This window comes from Bufo bufo, chromosome 9 (assembly GCF_905171765.1).
Source record: "Bufo bufo chromosome 9, aBufBuf1.1, whole genome shotgun sequence".
Classification (NCBI taxonomy): domain Eukaryota; kingdom Metazoa; phylum Chordata; class Amphibia; order Anura; family Bufonidae; genus Bufo; species Bufo bufo.
The window spans coordinates 10071150-10096660 of record NC_053397.1 but is presented as its reverse complement, the minus strand read 5'-3'; the positions used below and the strand labels follow the sequence as shown (position 1 = coordinate 10096660).

The 25511-nt window shown below is 41.8% G+C and overlaps 1 protein-coding gene across 1 annotated transcript; it reads right to left on the bottom strand.

Annotated features, from left to right (window-relative positions):
- Positions 1-1579: 1579 nt before the first annotated feature.
- LMCD1 (LIM and cysteine rich domains 1) lies at positions 1580-25120 on the bottom strand. The gene is made up of 6 exons (XM_040407186.1): positions 24981-25120; positions 16465-16553; positions 10844-11099; positions 9983-10288; positions 9312-9527; positions 1580-3898 (listed from the first exon to the last, which is right to left on the bottom strand). Exons 1-6 carry the CDS (start codon positions 25080-25082, stop codon positions 3737-3739), a joined length of 1131 nt encoding a protein of 376 aa, XP_040263120.1. The 5' UTR covers positions 25083-25120; the 3' UTR covers positions 1580-3736.
- Between the last annotated feature and the right edge of the window lie 391 nt (positions 25121-25511).

Below are 25511 nucleotides of genomic sequence, written 5' to 3'. Positions count from 1 at the left end.
GTGTGATGCTGTCTGCTGAGCTGTGTATCTAATCCTGTCCTGTGTGATACAGTCTGCTGAGCTGTGTATCTAATCCTATCCTGTGTGATACTGCCTGCTGAGCTGTTATCTAATCCTATCATGTGTGATACAGTCTGCTGAGCTGTGTATCTAATCCTATCCTGTGTGATACTGTCTGCTGAGCTGTGTATCTAATCCTATCATGTGTGATACTGTCTGCTGAGCTGTGTATCTAATCCTATCCTGCGTGATACTGTCTGCTGAGCTGTGTATCTAATCCTATCCTGTGTGATACTGTCTGCTGAGCTGTGTATCTAATCCTATCCTGTGTGATACTGTCTGCTGAGCTGTGTATCTAATCCTGTCCTGTGTGATACTGTCTGCTGAGCTGTGTATCTAATCCTATCATGTGTGATACTGTCTGCTGAGCTGTGTATCTAATCCTGTCCTGTGTGATACTGTCTGCTGAGCTGTGTATCTAATCCTATCATGTGTGATACTGTCTGCTGAGCTGTGTATCTAATCCTATCCTGTGTGATACTGCCTGCTGAGCTGTGTATCTAATCCTGTCCTGTGTGATACAGTCTGCTGAGCTGTGTATCTAATCCTATCCTGTGTGATACTGTCTGCCGAGCTGTGTATCTAATCCTATCCTGTGTGATACTGTCTGCTGAGCTGTGTATCTAATCCTATCCTGTGTGATACTGTCTGCCGAGCTGTGTATCTAATCCTATCCTGTGTGATACTGCCTGCTGAGCTGTTATCTAATCCTATCATGTGTGATACAGTCTGCTGAGCTGTGTATCTAATCCTATCCTGTGTGATACTGTCTGCTGAGCTGTGTATCTAATCCTATCATGTGTGATACTGTCTGCTGAGCTGTGTATCTAATCCTATCCTGTGTGATACTGTCTGCTGAGCTGTGTATCTAATCCTATCCTGTGTGATACTGTCTGCTGAGCTGTGTATCTAATCCTATCCTGTGTGATACTGTCTGCTGAGCTGTGTATCTAATCCTATCATGTGTGATACTGTCTGCTGAGCTGTGTATCTAATCCTATCCTGTGTTATACTGTCTGCTGAGCTGTGTATCTAATCCTATCCTGTGTGAGACTGTCTGCTGAGCTGTGTATCTAATCCTATCCTGTGTGATACTGTCTGCTGAGCTGTGTATCTAATCCTATCCTGTGTGATACTGTCTGCTGAGCTGTGTATCTAATCCTATCATGTGTGATACTGTCTGCTGAGTTATATATCTAATCCCATCACGTGTGATACTGTCTGCTGAGCACCTGTATCTAAGCTGATCATCTGTGACATTTGCTGTAACTGATTTACTTTCTAATATACATTGTCTATCACTTTTCCTATTTACATGCAGAGGCTGAACCCCCACACAGATCACATGCTTCTCACAGCTGAAGGTTTGTGACTATTGTGTCTTCTCTAGACATTCCTGCCCTGTCCTGATAGTTTGATACAATGTATCAGTGCAGGAGAAATGTAGCAGCCGGGGTCCAGGTTGTCAGGGGCTTTGTGTCGGGATCAGATGATTGAGGACGCTCAGGACAAGTGGTTTTATGTTGTTTTATTCCAAGAAGCATCATGGCAGCCAATGCCTTGTCAGGAGACTCTAGTTACCCTCATTTCTTACAAGCAGTTTGGGGTAAATTTTCTTGTGAAAATATTAATAAGCTGAAACATGGATTGTAGGCAGAATATGTACGACCTCCACATCAGCCACACAGCAATCATCTGGTTAGGAAAACCGGGGAATGAAAGTTGGGAGCAGTCAGAAATCTCACACATCAGTAAGTACAGACAGCAGAGGATCCTCCGGCTGCTATGGGGGACGTCGGCTTCTTACACAGCTTGGTTTGCACCAGGTTGCAATGAAAAAAATAAAGTTTAATCAGCAATGAAAAGTTCTGCAATTTTCTAGCATCTGTTTATAGCTCGTTACCATTTTCAAGGTCTCTGCTTGCTGTCAGTGTGTTTGCATTCACAGGGAGTGATCTGCTCTGGCCTCAGAGGTGGATACAATCAGTCTAGAGTCCCAGTGCTCTGGACTCCTCGGTGATACATTGTATAAACTACTGGTGCAATCTGTGCTGTTGTTCAGTTCACAGAGCATTCCTAGACCAGACAATTGCATTCAGTTTTCAGATCAGAGGAAGACTAGTCACTGACAGCAAGCAGAGCTTTTGAAACTTGAGAGGAATTGAAGTGCAAAGAATATTAGAAAGTTGCAGAAATGATTATGCTTTCTTTACACACAGGACTCCGGATTACCATTTTTTTATAGTGTCGCCATCAGAACATTTTACACCGACAATCACCACTGACTTTAATCAGTCTTCACTTTACTCCCCCTACTGACGACGTTATGGGGTATTATCACTAAATCTGCAGAGCATTTCGGATTCTGCCCCTGATTACTGGTATAGAGCCAGAACAGAACACATATCGATGTGAGGAATACTCTGTACGATGGATTTAGAAATCGGACATCATATAACCTTATGGCGGAACACAGACTTTTAGATCGATGGATGTTTACTGACACATCCAGGAAAATGTTACCTGCGGAAACCAGATCTATCAGTGGTCACTGTAATGCCTCTGAAATCACCGAGATTTGCACTGAATTCCATATGTTTTTGTTCTGCAAAGATTTAAAGGGCACGTCAACTTTTGCAGTTAGAGGGGAATTTACCATTTCCAGTGCTTTTGGAGTCAGTTTTGTGAGGTTTCACCAAATTTATGAATAATATATTTGGCGCAAGTGCAATGTGGTAAACATTTTTATGTCTGTAAAAGTACACCAGGGCGAGGCTCACCGCGGATGCAGAATTTGACCAAATATCGGAAAAATATGCACCGATTGTCACACGCTGGCATCACTTGTGACTTTTATATTCCGCAAAACTGGCCCAGCAGATTTGATAAATGACCCCCTTAGTGCAATGCACCTAAAATAGTAGAAAGCAATTTTGCAAATAGCTTCAGTGAGAACATATTCTACTCTGCAGACCGTTACCATAGCAACAGACTACAAACAATCCCCGTGTAGTCTGATCCTACAGTCATGTTACTTTTGTCCATTTCCTTCCTCTTCTCCTATCTGCAGGTCATTAAGGAGAGGGGGACAGAAAAGGCGAAGAAACACATGATCCTAGTCTGTAACCATGAAGACCCATTCTCCTGCATAGCAATTGTACAGGATTTGGTAAATTTTTGCAGAAGCATACACATGCTGTAGGAGAAGGAAAAATGTTCAAAAAATTGCAACAATCTTTCCAATACCATCAGACAACCTATATATAAAGCTTCTTTGTCTTTGGCCAACACGAGGTCCCCTGGTCTTGTGATGTGTACGTCTCCACTGGTTACTCGCTGTTGGCCTTGAGATGTTGAGCTGGAGCTGACACTTCACTAGTAACAATTAAAACAAAAACATACAAAAATAAATACAATATCTGTTAGTATTCCAGTATGCAGCGTTGAAACCTCCGGTCGCGATCTGCCAGCAGTGACATGCCAAGGTGTGCAATGGTCAGTCACAGTGATGACCGCTCCTCCAGTGACACCACAGCTCTAGGAGTGGCCATCCATATAGCCATGCTGGAGGCACCTGGAAAGTCCAGAGATGATGGTGCAGCAGGAACACCAGGAACTATTTCAGGCAGAAGAGATCCAATGGACACCCCAGGATCTGGACACAGGAAGCCTCAATCTAATGAGCAGCTCGGTTCCTGCTGCAGGGGGTACAGAGGAGCAGAGCTCTGTCCAGGACAAAAGGCTGATTGGCGAGTGACTGCTCACAGCTCGTACAGGTAAAGTGCTCCTTGTGCCACGACTTCCCGTCATACTGGTGAAAGTGCTCAGAGAAAATCATCTGCAGGATGAAAGTACACAAAATATAAATACTGCAAAATAGTCATAAAAAAATTCACTTTCATCCACAAATTTACATTCAGTAGACGGTAGTAGTTATATTCTTGTACATAGGAGCAGTATTATAGTAGTTATATTCTTGTACATAGGAGGCAGTATTATAGTAGATATATTCTTGTACATAGGAGAAGTATTATAGTAGTTATATTCTTGTACATAGGAGGCAGTATTATAGTAGTTATATTCTTGTCCATAGGAGGCAGTATTATAGTAGTTATATTCTTGTACATAGGAGGCGGTATTATAGTAGTTATATTCTTGTACATAGGAGCAGTATTATAGTAGTTATATTCTTGTACATAGCAGCAGTATTATAGTAGTTATATTCTTGTACATAGCAGCAGTATTATAGTAGTTATATTCTTGTACATAGGAGGCAGTATTATAGTAGTAATATTCTTGTACATAGGAGCAGTATTATAGTAGTTATATTCTTATACATAGGAGCAGTATTATAGTAGTTATATTCTTGTACGTAGAAGCAGTATTATAGTAGTTATATTCTTGTACATAGGAGCAGTATTATAGCAGTTATATTCTTGTACATAGGAGCAGTATTATAGTAGTTATATTCCTGTACATAGAAGCAGTATTATAGTAGTTATATTCTTGTACATAGGAGCAGTATTATAGTAGTTATATTCTTGTACATAGGAGCAGTATTATAGTAGTTATATTCTTGTACATAGGAGCAGTATTATGGTAGTTATATTCTTGTACATAGGAGCAGTATTATAACAGTTATATTCTTGTACATAGGAGGCAGTATTATAGTAGTTATATTCTTGTACATAGGAGGCAGTATTATAGCAGTTATATTCTTGTACATAGGAGCAGTATTATAGTAGTTATATTCCTGTACATAGGAGGCAGTATTATAGTAGTTATATTCCTGTACATAGGAGGCAGTATTATAGTAGTTATATTCTTGTACATAGGAGCAGTATTATAGTAGATATATTCTTGTACATAGGAGGCAGTATTATAGCAGTTATATTCTTGTACATAGGAGCAGTATTATAGTAGTTATATTCCTGTACATAGAAGCAGTATTATAGTAGTTATATTCTTGTACATAGGAGGCAGTATTATAGTAGTTATATTCTTGTACATAGGAGCAGTATTATAGTAGATATATTCTTGTACATAGGAGGCAGTATTATAGCAGTTATATTCTTGTACATAGGAGCAGTATTATAGTAGTTATATTCCTGTACATAGAAGCAGTATTATAGTAGTTATATTCTTGTACATAGGAGCAGTATTATAGTAGTTATATTCTTGTACATAGGAGCAGTATTATAGTAGTTATATTCTTGTACGTAGAAGCAGTATTATAGTAGTTATATTCTTGTACTTGGAGGCAGTATTATAGTAGTTATATTCTTGTACATAGGAGCAGTATTATAGTAGTTATATTCTTGTACATAGGAGCAGTATTATAGTAGTTATATTCTTGTACATAGGAGGCAGTATTATAGTAGTTATATTCTTGTACATAGGAGCAGTATTATAGTAGTTATATTCCTGTACATAGGAGGCAGTATTATAGTAGTTATATTCCTGTACATAGGAGGCAGTATTATAGTAGTTATATTCTTGTACATAGGAGCAGTATTATAGTAGATATATTCTTGTACATAGGAGGCAGTATTATAGCAGTTATATTCTTGTACATAGGAGCAGTATTATAGTAGTTATATTCCTGTACATAGAAGCAGTATTATAGTAGTTATATTCTTGTACATAGGAGGCAGTATTATAGTAGTTATATTCTTGTACATAGGAGCAGTATTATAGTAGATATATTCTTGTACATAGGAGGCAGTATTATAGCAGTTATATTCTTGTACATAGGAGCAGTATTATAGTAGTTATATTCCTGTACATAGGAGCAGTATTATAGTAGTTATATTCTTGTACATAGGAGCAGTATTATAGTAGTTATATTCCTGTACATAGAAGCAGTATTATAGTAGTTATATTCTTGTACATAGGAGCAGTATTATAGTAGTTATATTCTTGTACATAGGAGCAGTATTATAGTAGTTATATTCTTGTACGTAGAAGCAGTATTATAGTAGTTATATTCTTGTACTTGGAGGCAGTATTATAGTAGTTATATTCTTGTACATAGGAGCAGTATTATAGTAGTTATATTCTTGTACATAGGAGCAGTATTATAGTAGTTATATTCTTGTACATAGGAGGCAGTATTATAGTAGTTATATTCTTGTACATAGGAGGCAGTATTATAGTAGTTATATTCTTGTACATAGGAGGCAGTATTATAGCAGTTATATTCTTGTACATAGGAGCAGTATTATAGTAGTTATATTCCTGTACATAGGAGGCAGTATTATAGTAGTTATATTCCTGTACATAGGAGGCAGTATTATAGTAGTTATATTCTTGTACATAGGAGCAGTATTATAGTAGATATATTCTTGTACATAGGAGGCAGTATTATAGCAGTTATATTCTTGTACATAGGAGCAGTATTATAGTAGTTATATTCCTGTACATAGAAGCAGTATTATAGTAGTTATATTCTTGTACATAGGAGGCAGTATTATAGTAGTTATATTCTTGTACATAGGAGCAGTATTATAGTAGATATATTCTTGTACATAGGAGGCAGTATTATAGCAGTTATATTCTTGTACATAGGAGCAGTATTATAGTAGTTATATTCCTGTACATAGGAGCAGTATTATAGTAGTTATATTCTTGTACATAGGAGCAGTATTATAGTAGTTATATTCCTGTACATAGAAGCAGTATTATAGTAGTTATATTCTTGTACATAGGAGCAGTATTATAGTAGTTATATTCTTGTACATAGGAGCAGTATTATAGTAGTTATATTCTTGTACGTAGAAGCAGTATTATAGTAGTTATATTCTTGTACTTGGAGGCAGTATTATAGTAGTTATATTCTTGTACATGGGAGCAGTATTATAGTAGTTATATTCTTGTACATAGGAGCAGTATTATAGTAGTTATATTCTTGTACATAGGAGGCAGTATTATAGTAGTTATATTCTTGTACATAGGAGCAGTATTATAGTAGTTATATTCCTGTACATAGGAGGCAGTATTATAGTAGTTATATTCCTGTACATAGGAGGCAGTATTATAGTAGTTATATTCTTGTACATAGGAGCAGTATTATAGTAGATATATTCTTGTACATAGGAGGCAGTATTATAGCAGTTATATTCTTGTACATAGGAGCAGTATTATAGTAGTTATATTCCTGTACATAGAAGCAGTATTATAGTAGTTATATTCTTGTACATAGGAGGCAGTATTATAGTAGTTATATTCTTGTACATAGGAGCAGTATTATAGTAGATATATTCTTGTACATAGGAGGCAGTATTATAGCAGTTATATTCTTGTACATAGGAGCAGTATTATAGTAGTTATATTCCTGTACATAGGAGCAGTATTATAGTAGTTATATTCTTGTACATAGGAGCAGTATTATAGTAGTTATATTCCTGTACATAGAAGCAGTATTATAGTAGTTATATTCTTGTACATAGGAGCAGTATTATAGTAGTTATATTCTTGTACATAGGAGCAGTATTATAGTAGTTATATTCTTGTACGTAGAAGCAGTATTATAGTAGTTATATTCTTGTACTTGGAGGCAGTATTATAGTAGTTATATTCTTGTACATAGGAGCAGTATTATAGTAGTTATATTCTTGTACATAGGAGCAGTATTATAGTAGTTATATTCTTGTACATAGGAGGCAGTATTATAGTAGTTATATTCTTGTACATAGGAGCAGTATTATAGTAGTTATATTCTTGTACATAGGAGCAGTATTATAGTAGTTATATTCTTGTACGTAGAAGCAGTATTATAGTAGTTATATTCTTGTACATAGGAGGCAGTATTATAGTAGTTATATTCTTGTACATAGGAGCAGTATTATAGTAGTTATATTCTTGTACATAGGAGCAGTATTATAGTAGTTATATTCTTGTACATAGGAGCAGTATTATAGTAGTTATATTCTTGTACATAGGGGGCAGTATTATAGTAGTTATATTCTTGTACATAGGAGCAGTATTATAGTAGTTATATTCTTGTACATAGGAGCAGTATTATAGTAGTTATATTCTTGTACATAGGAGCAGTATTATAGCAGTTATATTCTTGTACATAGGAGCAGTATTATAGCAGTTATATTCTTGTACATAGGAGCAGTATTATAGTAGTTATATTCTTGTACATAGGAGCAGTATTATAGTAGTTATAGTCTTGTACATATGAGCAGTATTATAGTAGTTATATTCTTGTACATAGGAGCAGTATTATAGTAGTTATATTCTTGTACATAGGAGCAGTATTATAGTAGTTATATTCTTGTACATAGGAGGCAGTATTATAGTAGTTATATTCTTGTACATAGGAGCAGTATTATAGTAGTTATATTCCTGTACATAGGAGCAGTATTATAGTAGTTATATTCTTGTACATAGGGGGCAGTATTATAGTAGTTATATTCTTGTACATAGGAGCAGTATTATAGTAGTTATATTCTTGTACATAGGAGCAGTATTATAGTAGTTATATTCTTGTACATAGGAGCAGTATTATAGTAGTTATATTCTTGTACATAGGAGCAGTATTATAGTAGTTATATTCTTGTACATAGGAGCAGTATTATAGCAGTTATATTCTTGTACATAGGAGCAGTATTATAGCAGTTATATTCTTGTACATAGGAGCAGTATTATAGTAGTTATATTCTTGTACATAGGAGCAGTATTATAGTAGTTATATTCCTGTACATAGGAGCAGTATTATAGTAGTTATATTCCTGTACATAGGAGCAGTATTATAGTAGTTATATTCCTGTACATAGGAGGCAGTATTATAGTAGTTATATTCTTGTACATAGGAGAAGTATTATAGTAGTTATATTCTTGTACATAGGAGAAGTATTATAGTAGTTATATTCTTGTACATAGGAGCAGTATTATAGTAGTTATATTCTTGTACATAGGAGCAGTATTATAGTAGTTATATTCTTGTACATAGGAGCAGTATTATAGTAGTTATATTCTTGTACATAGGAGCAGTATTATAGTAGTTATATTCTTGTACATAGGAGGTAGTATTATAGCAGTTATATTCTTGTACGTAGAAGCAGTATTATAGTAGTTATATTCTTGTACATAGGAGGTAGTATTATAGTAGTTATATTCTTGTATATAGGAGGCAGTATTATAGTAGTTATATTCTTGTATATAGGAGGCAGTATTAATAGTAGTTAGATTCTTGTACATAGGAGCAGTATTATATATTTTTTTCCTCGGTTTTCCATCCTCACCTCATCACATGCAGTGCAGCGTGGCCTCTCACTTTCACAGTAATGCCTTCCACACCACAAGCGATTGCCTTTCCAGAAATAAATTAGGTTCACCAGTGGCTCTCTGCACTGGCAGCACACAAAGCATGCTGGGTGCCATTGCATCTTGTACCCTGCCTGGTCAGCGTAGACTGCTGGAGCATCGGCGGGCATTAAGTGTTGGCACAACTCACACAACTAAAAGAGATCAGAAGAAATTCAGTAACATTATTCCTTTATATCAAGTTGCTATAAATTACGAGTCTTAGGGCCGTTCCGTATACGGGCCGTTTTTTGAGTTCTGTATACGGTCCGTATACGGAACCATTCATTTCAGTTGTTCCGTTGTATGCCCAGCCCCATTTTTTCTATGTAATTACTGTATACTGTATATGCCATACGGAACGGAAAAACGGAATGGAACCGGAAACACTACTGAAACAAAAAACGGGAAAACTGATCCGTTAAAAACGGCCCTCAAAACACTGAAAAAGCCATACGGTCATGTGAACAAGCCCTTAGTTTTATCTTTTTTTTTTGCTGCTGCAACCACAAGTCTTTCAGGATTTTTAGCCAATTTGTAGGAATCTGAACCTTATACATGGGAGATGAACACGTCAGGATATTATCCGTGCAGAGCGTGCTGTACTCACATAATCCTTCTTGGCTGCGGGCTCCTCTGCGGCGCTGTTTGCAGTCTCGGTAGTGTTGGGTTTCTTTTCATCTTCTTTGGCACTACACGGTAACGCAACCTCTGCCACCCCCATCACATTCTCCTTGTATTGCTTCACAAAGGCTTCCATTGCAGACTTCTCACCCTCTTTCAGGCCTTTGCAATATTGGGGGTTATAGTCATAGCAGGGTAATTGCTTAATTAGCTGCAGGCGTCGATAGTGTGCCCCTTCTGTGCCAGCCACAGGCTGCATCTTCTTAGGGATTAATTCCATATAATGCATGGCCTGGAAAAACATAGATCATTGTTATATTAGCATTATTAAATGTACACTTAGATGAGTAGGCTCCTTCTGGTACGCTGCTCCCTCTCCCCTCTCACAGCATGCAGTTTTACACACACCTGCAGCTGCATCCCCCTCCTCTCCCACCTCCTTGTCTCTTTTACATCGACTGATGTTTTCTTGACTGTCATTTACAGAGATCCCTCAGTGAACAAAAAACAAACTATAGGTTGTGGGAAGGTGAGGAGGACGACATTTTAAATCTTTTGTTGATTATATAATATGATGTCCCCAGTGATCGATGAGGGTTCTATTGGTCGGATCTTCCTGGATCTAACATTCATCACCTGTCCCATAGGTAAGTAATGCAGATTAATGTCTAGAATATCCCTTTAAGGTAGAAGGGAACATTGCAACATTGTTGCGCCATTGTATATACACTATAACACTGTGCACCAAGAAGATGCTCACACTATAGCGTCTTGATCAGGGCTTATAATACTCTTGATATACATTTGACCAGAGGACAGGAGGAAATCCATGAAGAACTGAACGTACCAGTTTTTGGTTGAGTCCAGGCGGTGCCCACTCATAGGTGACGGTCAGGAAGGTGGGATCTTTTCGGGAGGTAATAGGGTTGGTAATGATCATACGATTCCTCTTGTAGACCCGCACCCCTTCGCTGCCTTTCACACGCGCTGTCAGTCCTGAGTAGCGGGTATCTGAGAGCAGCTGCCCAATTCTATAGTCTTCTTCTACTTCTGAGGGCAGAGCGTGGTCTTCACGAGGGCAGTGGCAGAGCTCACACAATTTCCTGTAATAATATGAGATTGTGGTGTGAGCTGTAGGACATTTCTCCGGGATGTACTTCATTTATGAGATGAAGAAGTGACTTCTGGAAAAGGTCATTTGCTTCTTTGCAAATCGTGACAGCTACTAATGACGGCCATAATGATGCTTATAGGGATTGCCCCAGGCCCTTATGTTATGTGGACTTACATGGTTTCCTCCCCCCATACTAAATTGTTTGTGTGAGAAAATAAGAAGATATAAGTTAAGGCTTGTGTAGGTGGCAACGTTTTATCTATGAATCTGCTTATCCTAACAAGCAGTACTCGGTACCACCATATAGTGCATAAATAATACCACCATAAAGTGCTCAAATAAGACCATTGTACAGTGAAAAATAGCAACACCATAAAGTGGTCTAATAACAGCACCATACAATACTGAAATAATGCCACCATACAGTGCTAAAATGATAACACTATACCATACTGAAATAATACCACCAATGTTTATAAACAGAGCATATATAGCACCACTACAACTCAAATAATACCACAGCGCAGACCATCAAAAGCATGAGCATATAGTACTGAAATAATGGCACCATACAGTGCTCAACTGATACCACCATATAGAGCATAAACAGCATTAGTGCTCAACCACAGTGTACTCAAATAATACCACCATGCAGCTCTCAAATAATACTGCTATAGAGTGATTGAATAAAACCACTTTACAGAGCACATATAATACCAGCATACTGTCACGGACGTCCCCGCGACAGGTGGCAGGAGATCGGTGAGACTGGCAACACGTGGTTTAATCTGACAGGTTTTCCGTTTGGATCATATGACGTCTTTGTTGTTTCTGGTGCTCGCCGCACCCTCTTTCCCCAGGTGTGGCTATTAGGGTCATATTACCTTCTCTATTTATTGTTGTTTCTCCCACTATGCTGTGCGGTTTATAGCTTCTGTTTGAGTTGCAGATATCTGGTGTGTGGATCTCGGCTGAGTTCCTGGTGCTTCCATAGATCCTTTGAAGTTAAGTCTTTCCTTTCCCTTTTGTATTTTGTTCGGGTTCTGTGTGTTGCATTTCCCTATTGTTTGTATTAGGCCTGAAGGATACTCCTGTTCGTTCTTCTTTTTGGAGGAACAGGTAGTCTCGTCCCTGCCATTAGTACCAGGGTCCTATAGGGCTTGATAGGACTCTAGGTATTCCTGCGTATGAACTGTTAGTCAATCAGGATTTTGGTTAGGGTTTTCACTAGGAGGTCTCCATTTTCCTTCCCTAGTTCTCAGGCCCGATTCCCTGTTCCCCCCCTTCCCTCCTATGCTCGGTGTGGTGTTTCCCTCCTGCACTGAAGCGTGACACCTACATAGAAACACCATAGAACATTCAAATAATACTATCATACATACCTTTCCATGCTCCAGTGGCAAGTCCGGCCTCTCTGTTGCAGCCAGGGTTGTTCCATTGCGGTGGCGAGCAGCCGGACTGTCAAGCCTATCAGGGAGCAGGGACGCTGGGCCAATCAGGCTCAGTGCTGGCGTCCCATGCTTCCTGTCAGTGGGAGATTTAAGCAGGCAGCTGCAGGCACTCATTTTGGCACTCCTGGATCTTGACTTCTGTTTTGGCTTTGACCTTGCCTCTGACCCCGATTATATTTCTGATGTTACCTCCTGGTATTGACACTGCCTGTTATTTGACTCTGTGATTATATCCTGTTTTGGCGACGTTTTACCTCCTTTGTCAGACAGTATTTGAACCTCTTTTTGTTTAGGCCCCTGCACTTTGTTAAGTTAGGGACCATCGACCAGTTGGGGGCCGTCATTTAGGACGGATTGTCTTAGTAGGTAGGAATAGTGGTGTACGTGGAAAAACAGGGCTCCACTATTCCCCATCTATCATGACAATACGTTACTCAATACCATCATACAGAACATAAATAATACTACCATACAGTGCTGAATAGAGAACCCCAGATGGTAGCAGATCAGTTACCCTTTCTGCCTTTATTCAGCCCCTAGTACAAGCTGAGGATTGATGAGTCCAGGAGACTGGCTGTATCCGGCATGTCTTTGGAGGGTCTGCAATGAATACACCACACATTTCCTAGCAGGAATGACTTTCCCAGGCTTCATTACGAGACACCGATGACTGCATCATGTATCCCGTCAGCATCTGGGGGTGTCACAGAAGCTTTGTGCTCCAGATTCCTACAGCCTCCCACCACAGAGGCGATACCAGCCCTGACCTTTATACTTATCCAAAAATTCCAGACCCAGACGTTCATTTTATCCCCCTCACTTTCTGCCAAAGAAGTCCTGATTAATGCCTGGGCTTTACATCCGCTCTGCTGGCACCAGGATGGGCGAACATGTGCCGCTATGCGAATGTCTCAGGTGAATCTGTAATGACAGACTGAAGGTTTCGTGTTCTATGAGGTCTATAGACAGTGTCGGACTGAAGTCCATTGGGCCCTCTGGAGGAAATTATTCTGAGGGCCCTCTGGACATACAGAACCTTAAGGGCTCTGTTTTATTAGGGTTCCATTATTGTCAGAGCTTAAGCCCAGCACCAGATCCTCTATAGATTCACTTTGCTGCCTTACCAATGTATCTAAATACCCTTACCAAGACAGAGTGGCACCAACCCCAGGGGTACATACCCCAGCAGCCACCCTATTGTGGAATACACATGGAACGGTGCCCGTGTATTGCGGATCCACAAATGCGGTCCCTAATACAGCCACAGAGCGCACACGTTCGTGTGCAATAAGCCTTAATCTGATCACCTATCCTCAGGATACCAGAATACCCCCTTTAATCATCGTTTTACAACTTTGCAATATACTTTCAGATCCTCACCATTGCTGTCAATGAATGAGAACATCCTTGTTTCCATTCAGAGGCAGTCAGCTCCTCCTGCTCTTCGTGGATACAATTGTATCCAGAGCTCTATGAGGTAACCCCATAATCAGTAGCTTCACAGATCTCTCTGCTATGTTTGCTACAATGTAACATTCTGTGATTAAATCACAGAGCTTTGTCTAGACTGCTACAATTGTATCCACTTCCCAGCTGAGAGCAGGACTCGCCATGTGCAGGTTTACTGCCTCTGAATGGAAACCAGAATGTGCTCATTTAATGACAGCAAACAAAGATCTCAAAAATGGAAATGCATAGTCTAGTAGAACATTGCAGATTTATTTATTTTTTGCTTATACAGTGACAGCTTCTTCTCTCTAAAAATGGAAACCCCTTTAAGAACTTTGCAAGACGAGTACGTCACCCTTTGGTTATCCAGACATAGCCCCATCCACAATTCATATGCTTAGTGTTTTATTCCATAAATCTTTACAATAATTGCACGCGTTTCGGCCCGTCCAGCCCTCGTCAGCAAACATGCCATTTGTTTGGAGTTCGCTCTCTTCTCGTGCGGGCACAACGTCTAGTCGAGTGCTGATCTTCCCTATTTGCTTTATAGCCCCATCCACATTATTACATAGACCTCCGCCGGTCACAGCCCGTCAAACAGGCGCAGAACAAACCTTCGACAACCTCTTCCGGCCCACACTGTATCAAAAGAATGAAAACCTCTGCGTTAATTGAGGCGTTTACATGCTGCAATTAAGTCTGAAGACCTGTGGTACTTTTTTCCCTGAATGCTCGCTCATTCGTTTGTAGTTCTGTGAGTTTATCGCTCGCTTTGCGTCACTGATCATCCGAGCGTGCACGAGACCTTCCAGACAGCTGGCTGACTACTTAAAACTGCAGATTAAAAGGACCAGGCAGGATAACAAGTCAATATGTTTCCCTCATTTTCAGAATTACTTATAGCGCCAGATACGCTCCATAAATTGCTTCATTATTGAGGCGCGTGATTGATACAGAATATTCATTTGTCGCGCGGATTCCTGCTCAGAATGTTTATAATCGACATGAATCGACGCCTGGTTCTCGCCTCCACTGCAGATGACGGTCATTAATAATTCACAAAAAGGCTGCTGAAGTAGCACCAGGATCGTTCGCCTTCATTTCTCATCTCACAACGCGTTGGTTATAGGCTTTGTTTATTTCAGTTTAATTTTGTACTTAGTCTTTGCTCTTATGGTGCCGTCTATCTGCGATTATGTCTCCCGCTCGCTGCTGAGACTCATCACGTTCTAGTGTCATTTGTCACTTCTTCTCTACTTTCTATGGACACGAGCTTCCTGGCAGCCCTTAAAGAGAAACCCCTCAAAAATAAAAAGAACCCCAAGGATGGCACTATTATATGGGCACCTTACTGTAATATGCTGATAAATGGATGCTGTATGGTAGGGTTATTTGTACATTGTATGAACATACATCATAAGGGATAGGGGTACCAACAGAAGGAATCACACAGGGTAACTATCACTCCTCTTAGAGCCCCCACAGGGTTTGTCACATAATGAAAGATGCCAGAATTTGGGGTCCCTTGCTTTATGACCAAGGGCCAAAGAGCTAACCTACATGTTTACCTGTGTAATACCTTAAGGGTAAGTTCGCATCTGCAGCATGCCTGATCAGGCACAAATGTTGGCTGGAGAAAAACCGCTGCATACAATGTTTTTTGTCCGGCCGAAACCTGCCAGTTATGCCGGAAATTGGTCGGATCACCACCAGACCTCAAGTCAACCGGGATCTGGAGGCGAGTTGTAGAATCCGACAATGCCGGATTTGACGAAATTCAGCAGGATGCTCTCTGTGGGATCTGCTGTCGCACATGCGAACTTACCTTTATTTGGCACCTCACTGTCATATGGTTAAGGTCGTGCAGTGCACAAATAACCCTACCATGCAGTGTGCAGTTGTCAGCATATTGCAGTAGGGTGCCCCAATAACAGTGCCATAGAATGGCTAAATAACACATCTATATAGCTGCCTAAATAACAATCCTATCAAGCGCTGACAACTTCAGTTCAGCACTAGCACACAAAGCACATACCGCCATACAGTGACCAAAAATAGCATCTCATAAAAAGTGCTCAAATAGCAGCGCAACATGTACACCCAGAGAATGCTCCAAGGGTGGGGTAGGCAAGGGCCACAGTTATCTGGAGCTGATCCTGCTGCATGAGCTGGGGATGTAGGACTATAAGTCTAGGCAGGCCGACAACCCTTGTGGCAGCTGGCGTAGTGGCCATGTTGGTTGTCACTCACATTTCCTGGTAAAAACAGCTGAACAGTATTCTACCATTAGGGCGACTGAGGGCTTCAAACTGGGATTTTTATTGCTACTTGCAGCAATTAGATGAACCCAGATGTGATATCTCTTTGGAAACCAGACGCGTTTCCTGATCATTCCTCATCTGTCTGATTGAATCCATTCTCAGTGTGCAGAAGTTCACAGTATAATGACTTTACCTCCAGGAGTGCGGCTGGAATCCTGTACACGTCCCCTTACACCTCATGCAGGGAGGGCTCCTCTCTGCGCCCGGCTGCCCCACTGGCATCTGGAAAACAAGAGGAGACGCCTGTAAGATCTGTGCAGTTCACAGCTGATTGCAGCACTCACACTGAGACATCAGCCAGGATTTGTGTAGGCATCACCACCTAGGATTTTTGTGGTAGCTGCAAGAGCTACAGAAAATAAGAAAGTAATTGACTAAGATTTGAGGTTACATTGGATGTTGTTGACTCGTTGCCCTCATCTCCATCCGGGACTACTCCCTCTGCTTTATTTGCTAATGATTAAATGCCTGTGGAAAGAAGGAGCCCTGTGCAGCTTCACAAAGCCTACTGTAAAGGGTGTTAGGACCAGCCTGAGTTTGGGCCTATCTGCAGACCCCATAGCGGTGCCCTTGAGTTTACCTCTCACATTGTTACGTTGCTACATGTAATCATCCACACAACGTCTTATGTCAGGTGGAATAACAGTGATGGAAGAGGAAGGGAATGTTCCACCCATCACCCATACTGCACTGGACCATTACTTTGAGTCTATTTTCAACTTGAGAAGATTAAAATGGTGCAACATAACCCGAAAGGCATGTGTTAATCTGCCTCACCTGTCCCCCTCAGGAGCATGGCTCTATGGTCGGACTATATTGTGTTTTGTGGAAGGCATTTGGTCCCTGCAGGAGATCATTTGGATACAGCCAGCTGGAAGCTCGAACAGCACAGTCCTTTGGTCCCAGGGGCTTAGACTGTTTAGCTGAGATATGTCGAGTCCAATGAAGTCATTACAGCCGTTACCTCTGTCACAGCAGACAGAAATAAGCCTGGCAGCTTCTCCGAGACCTCGTCACAAGACTTCACCAAACCAGGAAAGTGGACATGGAGAATTTTTTTCCTTTCAAATAAAAAAATTCTTCAGCTTGTACTTAGTGCATTCCTCGCTTATCACTGCGCTATAACTCGTTCTGGGAAATTAATGGAAGGGAGCGGATGACAACTTCTCTATGCTGAAGGGGAAAAGTGGATTGTAGTGTTATGTACAGTGTGGAATGTAGGAAATGCTGCAGTGCACCGATTATTAGAAAATACATTTCCTTGCAGGGACCTATAATGGTCAGAGCTTCCTTTTTTTTGTGATATAGCACCAAATCCAATGACTAAGAATTTACAATTGAGTTGAGATCTTTAGGCACCACCTCTAGTGGTGGCTGTATAATCTGTATATAGTGAGCTCCCTCTAGTGGTGGCTGTATAATCTGTAGGTAGTGAGCTCCCTTAGTGGTGGCTGTATAATCTGTGTGTAGTGAGCTCCCTCTACTGGTGGCTGTATAATCTGTAGGTAGTGAGCTCCCTCTACTGGTGGCTGTATAATCTGTAGGTAGTAAACTCTGTCTAGTGGTGGCTGTATAATCTGTATGTAGTGAGCTCCCTTTAGTGGTGGCTGTATAATCTGTATGTAGTGAGCTCCCTTTAGTGGTGGCTGTATAATCTGTATGTAGTGAGCTCCCTCTAGTGGTGGCTGTATAGTCTGTATGTAGTGAGCTCCCTCTAATGGTGGCTGTATAATCTGTATATAGTGAGCTCCCTCTAGTGGTGGCTGTATAATCTGTATATAGTAGCTCCCTGTAGTGGTGGCTGTATAATCTGTATGTAGTGAGCTCCCTCTAGTGGTGGCTGTATAAAGTGTATGTAGTGAGCTCCCTCTAGTGGTGGCTGTATAATGTGTATGTAGTGAGCTCTGCCTAGTGGTGGCTGTATAATCTGTATGTAATTAGCTCCCTCTAGTGGTGGCTGTATAATCTGTATGTAATAAGCTCCCTCTACTGGTGGCTGTATAATCTGTATGTAGTGAGCCTCATCTAGTGGTGGCTGTATAATCTGTATGTAGTGAGCTCCCTTTAGTGGTGGCTGTATAATCTGTATGTAGTGAGCTCCCTCTAGTGGTGGCTGTATAATCTGTATGTAGTGAGGTCCCCCTAGTGGTGGCTGTATAATCTGTATGTAGTGAGGTCCCCCTAGTGGTGGCTGTATAATCTGTATGTAGTGAACTCCCTCTAGTGGTGGCTGTATAATCTGTATGTAGTGAACTCCCTCTAGTGGTGGCTGTATAATCTGTATGTAGTGAGGTCCCCCTAGTGGTGGCTGTATAATCTGTATGTAGTGAGCTCCCTCTAGTGGTGGCTGTATAATCTGTATGTAGTGAGCTCCCTCTAGTGGTGGCTGTATAATCTGTATGTAGTGAACTCCCTCTAGTGGTGGCTGTATAATCTGTATGTAGTGAGGTCCCCCTAGTGGTGGCTGTATAATCTGTATGTAGTGAGCTCCCTCTAGTGGTGGCTGTATAATCTGTATGTAGTGAGCTCCCTCTAGTGGTGGCTGTATAATCTGTATGTAGTGAGCTCCCTCTACTAGTGGCTGTATAATCTGTATGTAGTGAGCTCCCCCTAGTGGTGACTGTATAATCTGTATGTAGTGAGCTCCCTCTACTAGTGGCTGTATAATCTGTATGTAGTGAGCTCCCTCTAGTGGTGGCTGTATAATCTGTATCTAGTGAGCTCCCTCTAGAGGTGGCTGTATAATCTGTATGTAGTGAGCTCCCTCTAGTGGTGGTTGTATAATCTGTATGTAGTGAGCTCCCTCTAGTGGTGGCTGTATGATCTGTATGTAGTGAGCTCCCTCTAGTGGTGGCTGTATAATCTGTATGTAGTGAGCTCTCCATATATATTATATATAGATCTGCCTGAAATGAGAAAAACATGTATATTTCTTCCAGTCCCACCTGTGCCGCCATGGTGCTAACATGAGGCTGAGCTGCAGTTTCACACACAGCCCACAGAGATGCTGACAATGGTGAGTACTATACATAGCAGGAACTCATTGAACATGTCATGGCTCCTCAGTCTACACCATGTCCTGACCCCTGGAGAGGTCACATCTATTCGCTCGTTATCTGGACTGATACGAGAAGATTCCACTTTAGGCCATAAAGCGACAGATCCCTCAGAAGAGACCCAGTCATGATCCACTTCTTCATGCACCATCTCAGTCCCTATAGGCCCCTCAGCGGTCTGTGTGGCTGTCATCTCTCGTCCTCGGTACCCAGCAGCCTGAGGCGCCGAATACACGAGGCTCAGGGACCTTTTAAAATATACAACATGTACAGAGATGAAAGGCAAGTCTCCAACATGACAGCATAGGGCGGAGCGGGGCTCAGTGACGTCTAGGATTCTACATAAAGACATTGGAAGGTTGACTAGTTACAATGTATCAGTGGAGTCCTGGATCTGTGCTGCTGATGTGTTTATCACTTAGATGGGATACACTGTAGCAAAGCATCAGCTGCATGAGCAGGACTAGGTCTGTACACACTTTAGGGTATGTTCAGAGGGTTTTAGGATATCAGCGGGAAGGTATATAGAAGTGACTGTATATTCTAGTATATGGCATGTACATCGGAGCTCTGAAGTCAGCTGGCGGCGTATGTTCTGTCCAGCAACGTAAAAAATGGCTAAAATAGGCTGTACAAAATCCAGCATCCTTGAAGTTTGTAGTGGAAACAGTCAACAAGGAGGCTGAATTATACTAGCAGGCAACAAGCAGGCCGAAGGCTATTGACTGAGCTTCTCATGGCGTTGTCTGTCGTCTTACTATGCTTCATGTGGCTACATACCACAACTCACACATTATACAGGTCCTTCTCAAAAATTAGCATATTGTGATAAAGTTCATTATTTTCTGTAATGTACTGATAAACATTAGACTTTCATATATTTTAGATTCATTACACACAACTGAAGTAGTTCAAGCCTTTTCTTGTTTTAATATTGATGATTTTGGCATACAGCTCATGAAAACCCAAAATTCCTATCTCAAAAAATTAGCATATCATGAAAAGGTTCTCTAAACGAGCTATTAACCTAATCATCTGAATCAACTAATTAACTCTAAACACCTGCAAAAGATTCCTGAGGCTTTTAAAAACTCCCAGCCGGGTTCATTACTCAAAACCGCAATCATGGGTAAGACTGCCGACCTGACTGCTGTCCAGAAGGCCATCATTGACACCCTCAAGCAAGAGGGTAAGACACAGAAAGAAATTTCTGAACGAATAGGCTGTTCCCAGAGTGCTGTATCAAGGCACCTCAGTGGGAAGTCTGTGGGAAGGAAAAGGTGTGGCAGAAAACGCTTCACAACGAGAAGAGGTGACCGGACCCTGAGGAAGATTGTGGAGAAGGACCGATTCCAGACCTTGGGGGACCTGCGGAAGCCACCGTGTGCAGGAAATGGGCTACAGGTGCCGCATTCCCCAGGTCAAGCCACTTTGGAACCAGAAACAGCGGCAGAAGCGCCTGACCTGGGCTACAGAGAAGCAGCACTGGACTGTTGCTCAGTGGTCCAAAGTACTTTTTTCGAATGAAAGCAAATTTTGCATGTCATTCGTTAATCAAGGTGCCAGAGTCTGGAGGAAGACTGGGGAGAGGGAAATGCCAAAATGCCTGAAGTCCAGTGTCAAGTCCCCACAGTCAGTGATGGTCTGGGGTGCCATGTCAGCTGCTGGTGTTGGTCGGGTCAATGCAGCTAGCTATCAGGAGATTTTGGAGCACTTCATGCTTCCATCTGCTGAAAAGCTTTATGGAGATGAAGATTTCATTTTTCAGCACGACCTGGCACCTGCTCACAGTGCCAAAACCACCGGTAAATGGTTTACTGACCATGGTATTACTGTGCTCAATTGGCCTGCCAACTCTCCTGAACTGAACCCCACAGAGAATCTGTGGGATATTGGGAAGAGAAAGTTGAGAGACGCAAGACCCAACACTCTGGATGAGCTTAAGGCCGCTATGGAAGCATCCTGGGCCTCCATAACACCTCAGCAGTGCCACAGGCTGATTGCTTCAATGCGGCGTGGCATTGAAGCCGTCATTTCTGCAAAAGGATTCCCGACCAAGTATTGAGGGCAGAACTGAACTTAATAATTTGAAGGTTGACTTTTTTTGTATTGAAAACACTTTTCTTTTATTGGTCGGATGAAATATGCTAATTTTTTGAGATAGGAATTTGGGGTTTTCATGAGCTGTATGCCAAAATCATCAATATTAAAACAAGAAAAGGCTTGAACTACTTCAGTTGTGTGTAATGAAACTAAAATATATGAAAGTCTAATGTTTATCAGCACATCACAGAAAATAATGAACTTTATCACAATATGCTAATTTTTTCAGAAGGACCTGTATATCATGCTCAATAAGGAGAGCGAAGGTATATGTATTCCAGGCTGCAGTGAGTATTAAAAGGTTAATCAGCCTATTCAAAGCACGACTATATTATAAACCCAATGGTGTAGATGGAGGCACAGAAAATGAAAATCAGGTACGTCAACAGCAACTTGCTGATGGTCTCCACTAAAATGTAATGCAAACAAATGTGAAAAAACAAACAAAAAAAAAATCTGTTTCAGAGATGCAGGATTTTACGTTTTTTTTTTACTCTGGGGTCAATGTCGATCATAGACGGAGTGTCACTTTAACTTCAGGCTGCAATGTCACTAACGAGAAGCCATATTCAGACTGGGGGAGGGTGAGTTAATGGTTAACCCCAGATAAGAGGGGTGTCATGTAGTCCGCACAAGAACTCATCTAGGCCTATTCACAATGCACAGACATTTCGTAGAACTTTGGCGCGGTTCTACCAGTTTGCGCCCTGCGCTGTTTGCATTAATAAGTGCGCCCCTGTATTTCCACTGCCCTGTATGTCTGAATGTGGTGCAGGTCTCGGACTCTCTGCAGCTTCATACAATGGGACCTGTGTGCTTACAGCGTAGACTGCGAATAAACCTCGGGATTTGCATCTGGAATCAATTTCTTGATAATAGTGGACGACCCTCCTCCAACCCTTCCTGGCAGCAGCTCCAGCGCTACATCCGGAACCGCGCACCTGGATCTGATGCAAAATTCCTCCACAATTGAGACATTTAGTGCAAGTTCCCGGTCTGAGGCTGCGGATTATCCCGTGTATCTAAGGAGTGGGATACCAAGCAGTCACTATAACGTACACGTAGGTAAGAGCAGCTGCAGACCCAAGAGAATACACAGAATGCATGTATCTAATCCTACCATGTGTGATACTGTCTGCTGATCCATTGTATCTAATCCTATCCTGTGTGATACTGTCTGCTGAGTCATGTATCTAATCCCATCATGTGTGATACTATCTGCTGAGCTGTGTATCTAATCCTATCCTGTGTGATACTGTCTGCAGAGCTGTGTATCTGAACCTATCATGGGATACTATGTGCTGAGCTGCTGTATCTAATCCTATCATGTGTGATACTGTCTGCTGAGCTGTGTATCTAATCCTCTCCTGTGTGATACTGTCTGCTGAGCTGTGTATCTAATCCTATCATATGTGATACTGTCTGCTGAGCTGTGTATCTAATCCTATCATGTGTGATACTGTCTGCTGATCCATTGTATCTAATCCTATCATGTGTGATACTGTCTGCTGAGCTGTGTATCTGAACCTATCATGGGATACTATGTGCTGAGCTGCTGTATCTAATCCTATCATGTGTGATACTGTCTGCTCAGATGTGTATCTAAGCATATGTGACACTGCCTTCTGAGCTGTGTATCTAAGCTCAGCATGTGTGATACTGTCTGCAGAGCTGTTTATCTAAACCTACCATGGGATACTATGTGCTGAGCTGCTGTATCTAATCCTATCATGTGTGATACAGTCTAGAGAACTACAGTTGTACATGTTCCCTCACACTGCGGCCACCAGTAGGAGAACTACAACTCTCATTATGGAGGTATTTCTGGCACATCTGGTTGGCGGCCCCGCGCACATTGCCTGGTCTTGTTGTGCTGCGCCTGACAGGAATTATCTGTCCTGAGGTTCCAGTTACAGAGTCTCTACCTTCAGCTGATGGGATTCATTTACAGACTGGGTGCGGTTACCTGCCCTGCTGCACCTCAGCCGCCACTGCCCGAGCCTGTCTGTCTACAGGTTTACCAGTCAGCGGCGAATGGAGACGTCAGGAATCTATAGTCACAGGCTGGAAACTGCAAAACACTACAGCAGTTACCCCCAAAATCTGATCATAGACACGAGATCAAACTGAGAGGCAAAAATAATATTAGAAACATAATAATAATAGTATCTGAATAAGAGGGGAGCAAACAGAGCGCTGGTGCCTAATAAAGGTCAATTTCTGGTCACCTGTGCTGATCCCGAGTTACATCCTGTATTATACTCCAGAGCTGCACTCACTATTCTGCTGGTGCAGTCACTGTGTATATACATTACTTATCCTGTACTGATCCTGAGTTACATCCTGTATTATACTCCAGAGCTGCACTCACTATTCTGCTGATGCAGTCACTGTGTACATACATTACTTATCCTGTACTGATCCTGAGTTACATCCTGTATTATACTCCAGAGCTGCACTCACTATTCTGCTGGTGCAGTCACTGTGTACATTACATTACTTATCCTGTGCTGATCTTGAGTTACATCCTGTATTATACTCCAGAGCTGCACTCACTATTCTGCTGGTGCAGTCACTGTGTACATACATTACTTATCCTGTACTGATCCTGAGTTACATCCTGTATTATACTCCAGAGCTGCACTCACTATTCTGCTGGTGCAGTCACTGTGTACATACATTACTTATCCTGTACTGATCCTGAGTTACATCCTGCATTATACTCCAGAGCTGCACTCACTATTCTGCTGGTGCAGTCACTGTGTACATACATTACTTATCCTGTACTGATCCTGAGTTACATCCTGTATTATACTCCAGAGCTGCACTCACTATTCTGCTGGTGCAGTCACTGTGTACATACAATACACCTTCGGTCCAGTGCGGGGCCCCGGTTGTCACCTGCCTGTACGTGGCCACCATCTATAATACAGGCAGACAGTGTGACATTGTCTTCTCCTTTTCTCAGCTGTTTCCTAGTTATATCTACTCCTGGGAAAGCTGGGTGACAACTGTTTTGAGAAGCCTTACATCCTCCATAGTGGTCGTCTTTTCAAGGCTCCTGAATGGCAAATATAACCTCTGTCAGAGCTCTGACTCCTTTGGTTTACAGTTTGTGTATGCTGGGAGTCGTAGTTCCACAATAGCTTGTAAGCAAAGAATTTTTGACTGCTGTAATAGCCTGGGAACAATACCTGGCATGCTGGAGCTTGTAGTACCCCAACAGCTGTAGAGCATTGCTTCCCAAAGATAGGAGGGCCACAGGTCTATGTAAGAAATGGTAAAATCATGCTGAGACTTGTAGTTCTACAAGAGTTGGGCCCCCCAACCTATTAATACAACCGTATAAATGACAGGTTGTGCTGGTACTTGTAGTTCAGCAGGTTATATCAGCTCAGGTAACATATGTCTCCCGATTGCCTATCCAGAGATGGTGGGAGTTGTAGTTTCACAACAGCAGGAAGAGTCTATGATGGAGATGTGCACCTACCTGCTGGGTCCCAGCGCTGAGCTCCATCTCCGGGGTTGTCAGGGTTGTCACTCCTCTTCCTCCAGTGCCTCTGCTCCGAGCTTCCAGCACAGACTGATTCATACGACTTTAACCCAGAGCTGAAACTCCTAGAAAACTCCGGCAGCCAATCCCCGGCCGGGTCCGCCTCACACCCAACGGGCTCCGGGCGGGGTGTCCCTCGCTTGTGTCCCCTCTGTCTAAGCAGGGAACACCCAGACGGCGTGAGGTCAGCCGGGCGGCGGGAGCCCAGGAATGCCTGATTCAAACGTCTGCTCCCATCAGCCGGGCCCCGGGCCCCGTGACAGTCACCGGGGATCACAGGGTCTGGGGGCAGCAATGGACAGTACATGATGGGCTGAGATACAGAGGCTCACCAGACTGTATCACACATGATGGGCTCAGATACAGAGACTCACCAGGCTGTATCACACATGATGGGCTGAGATACAGAGGCTCAATAGACTGTATCACACATTATGGGCTGAGATACAGAGGCTCAGCAGACTGTAT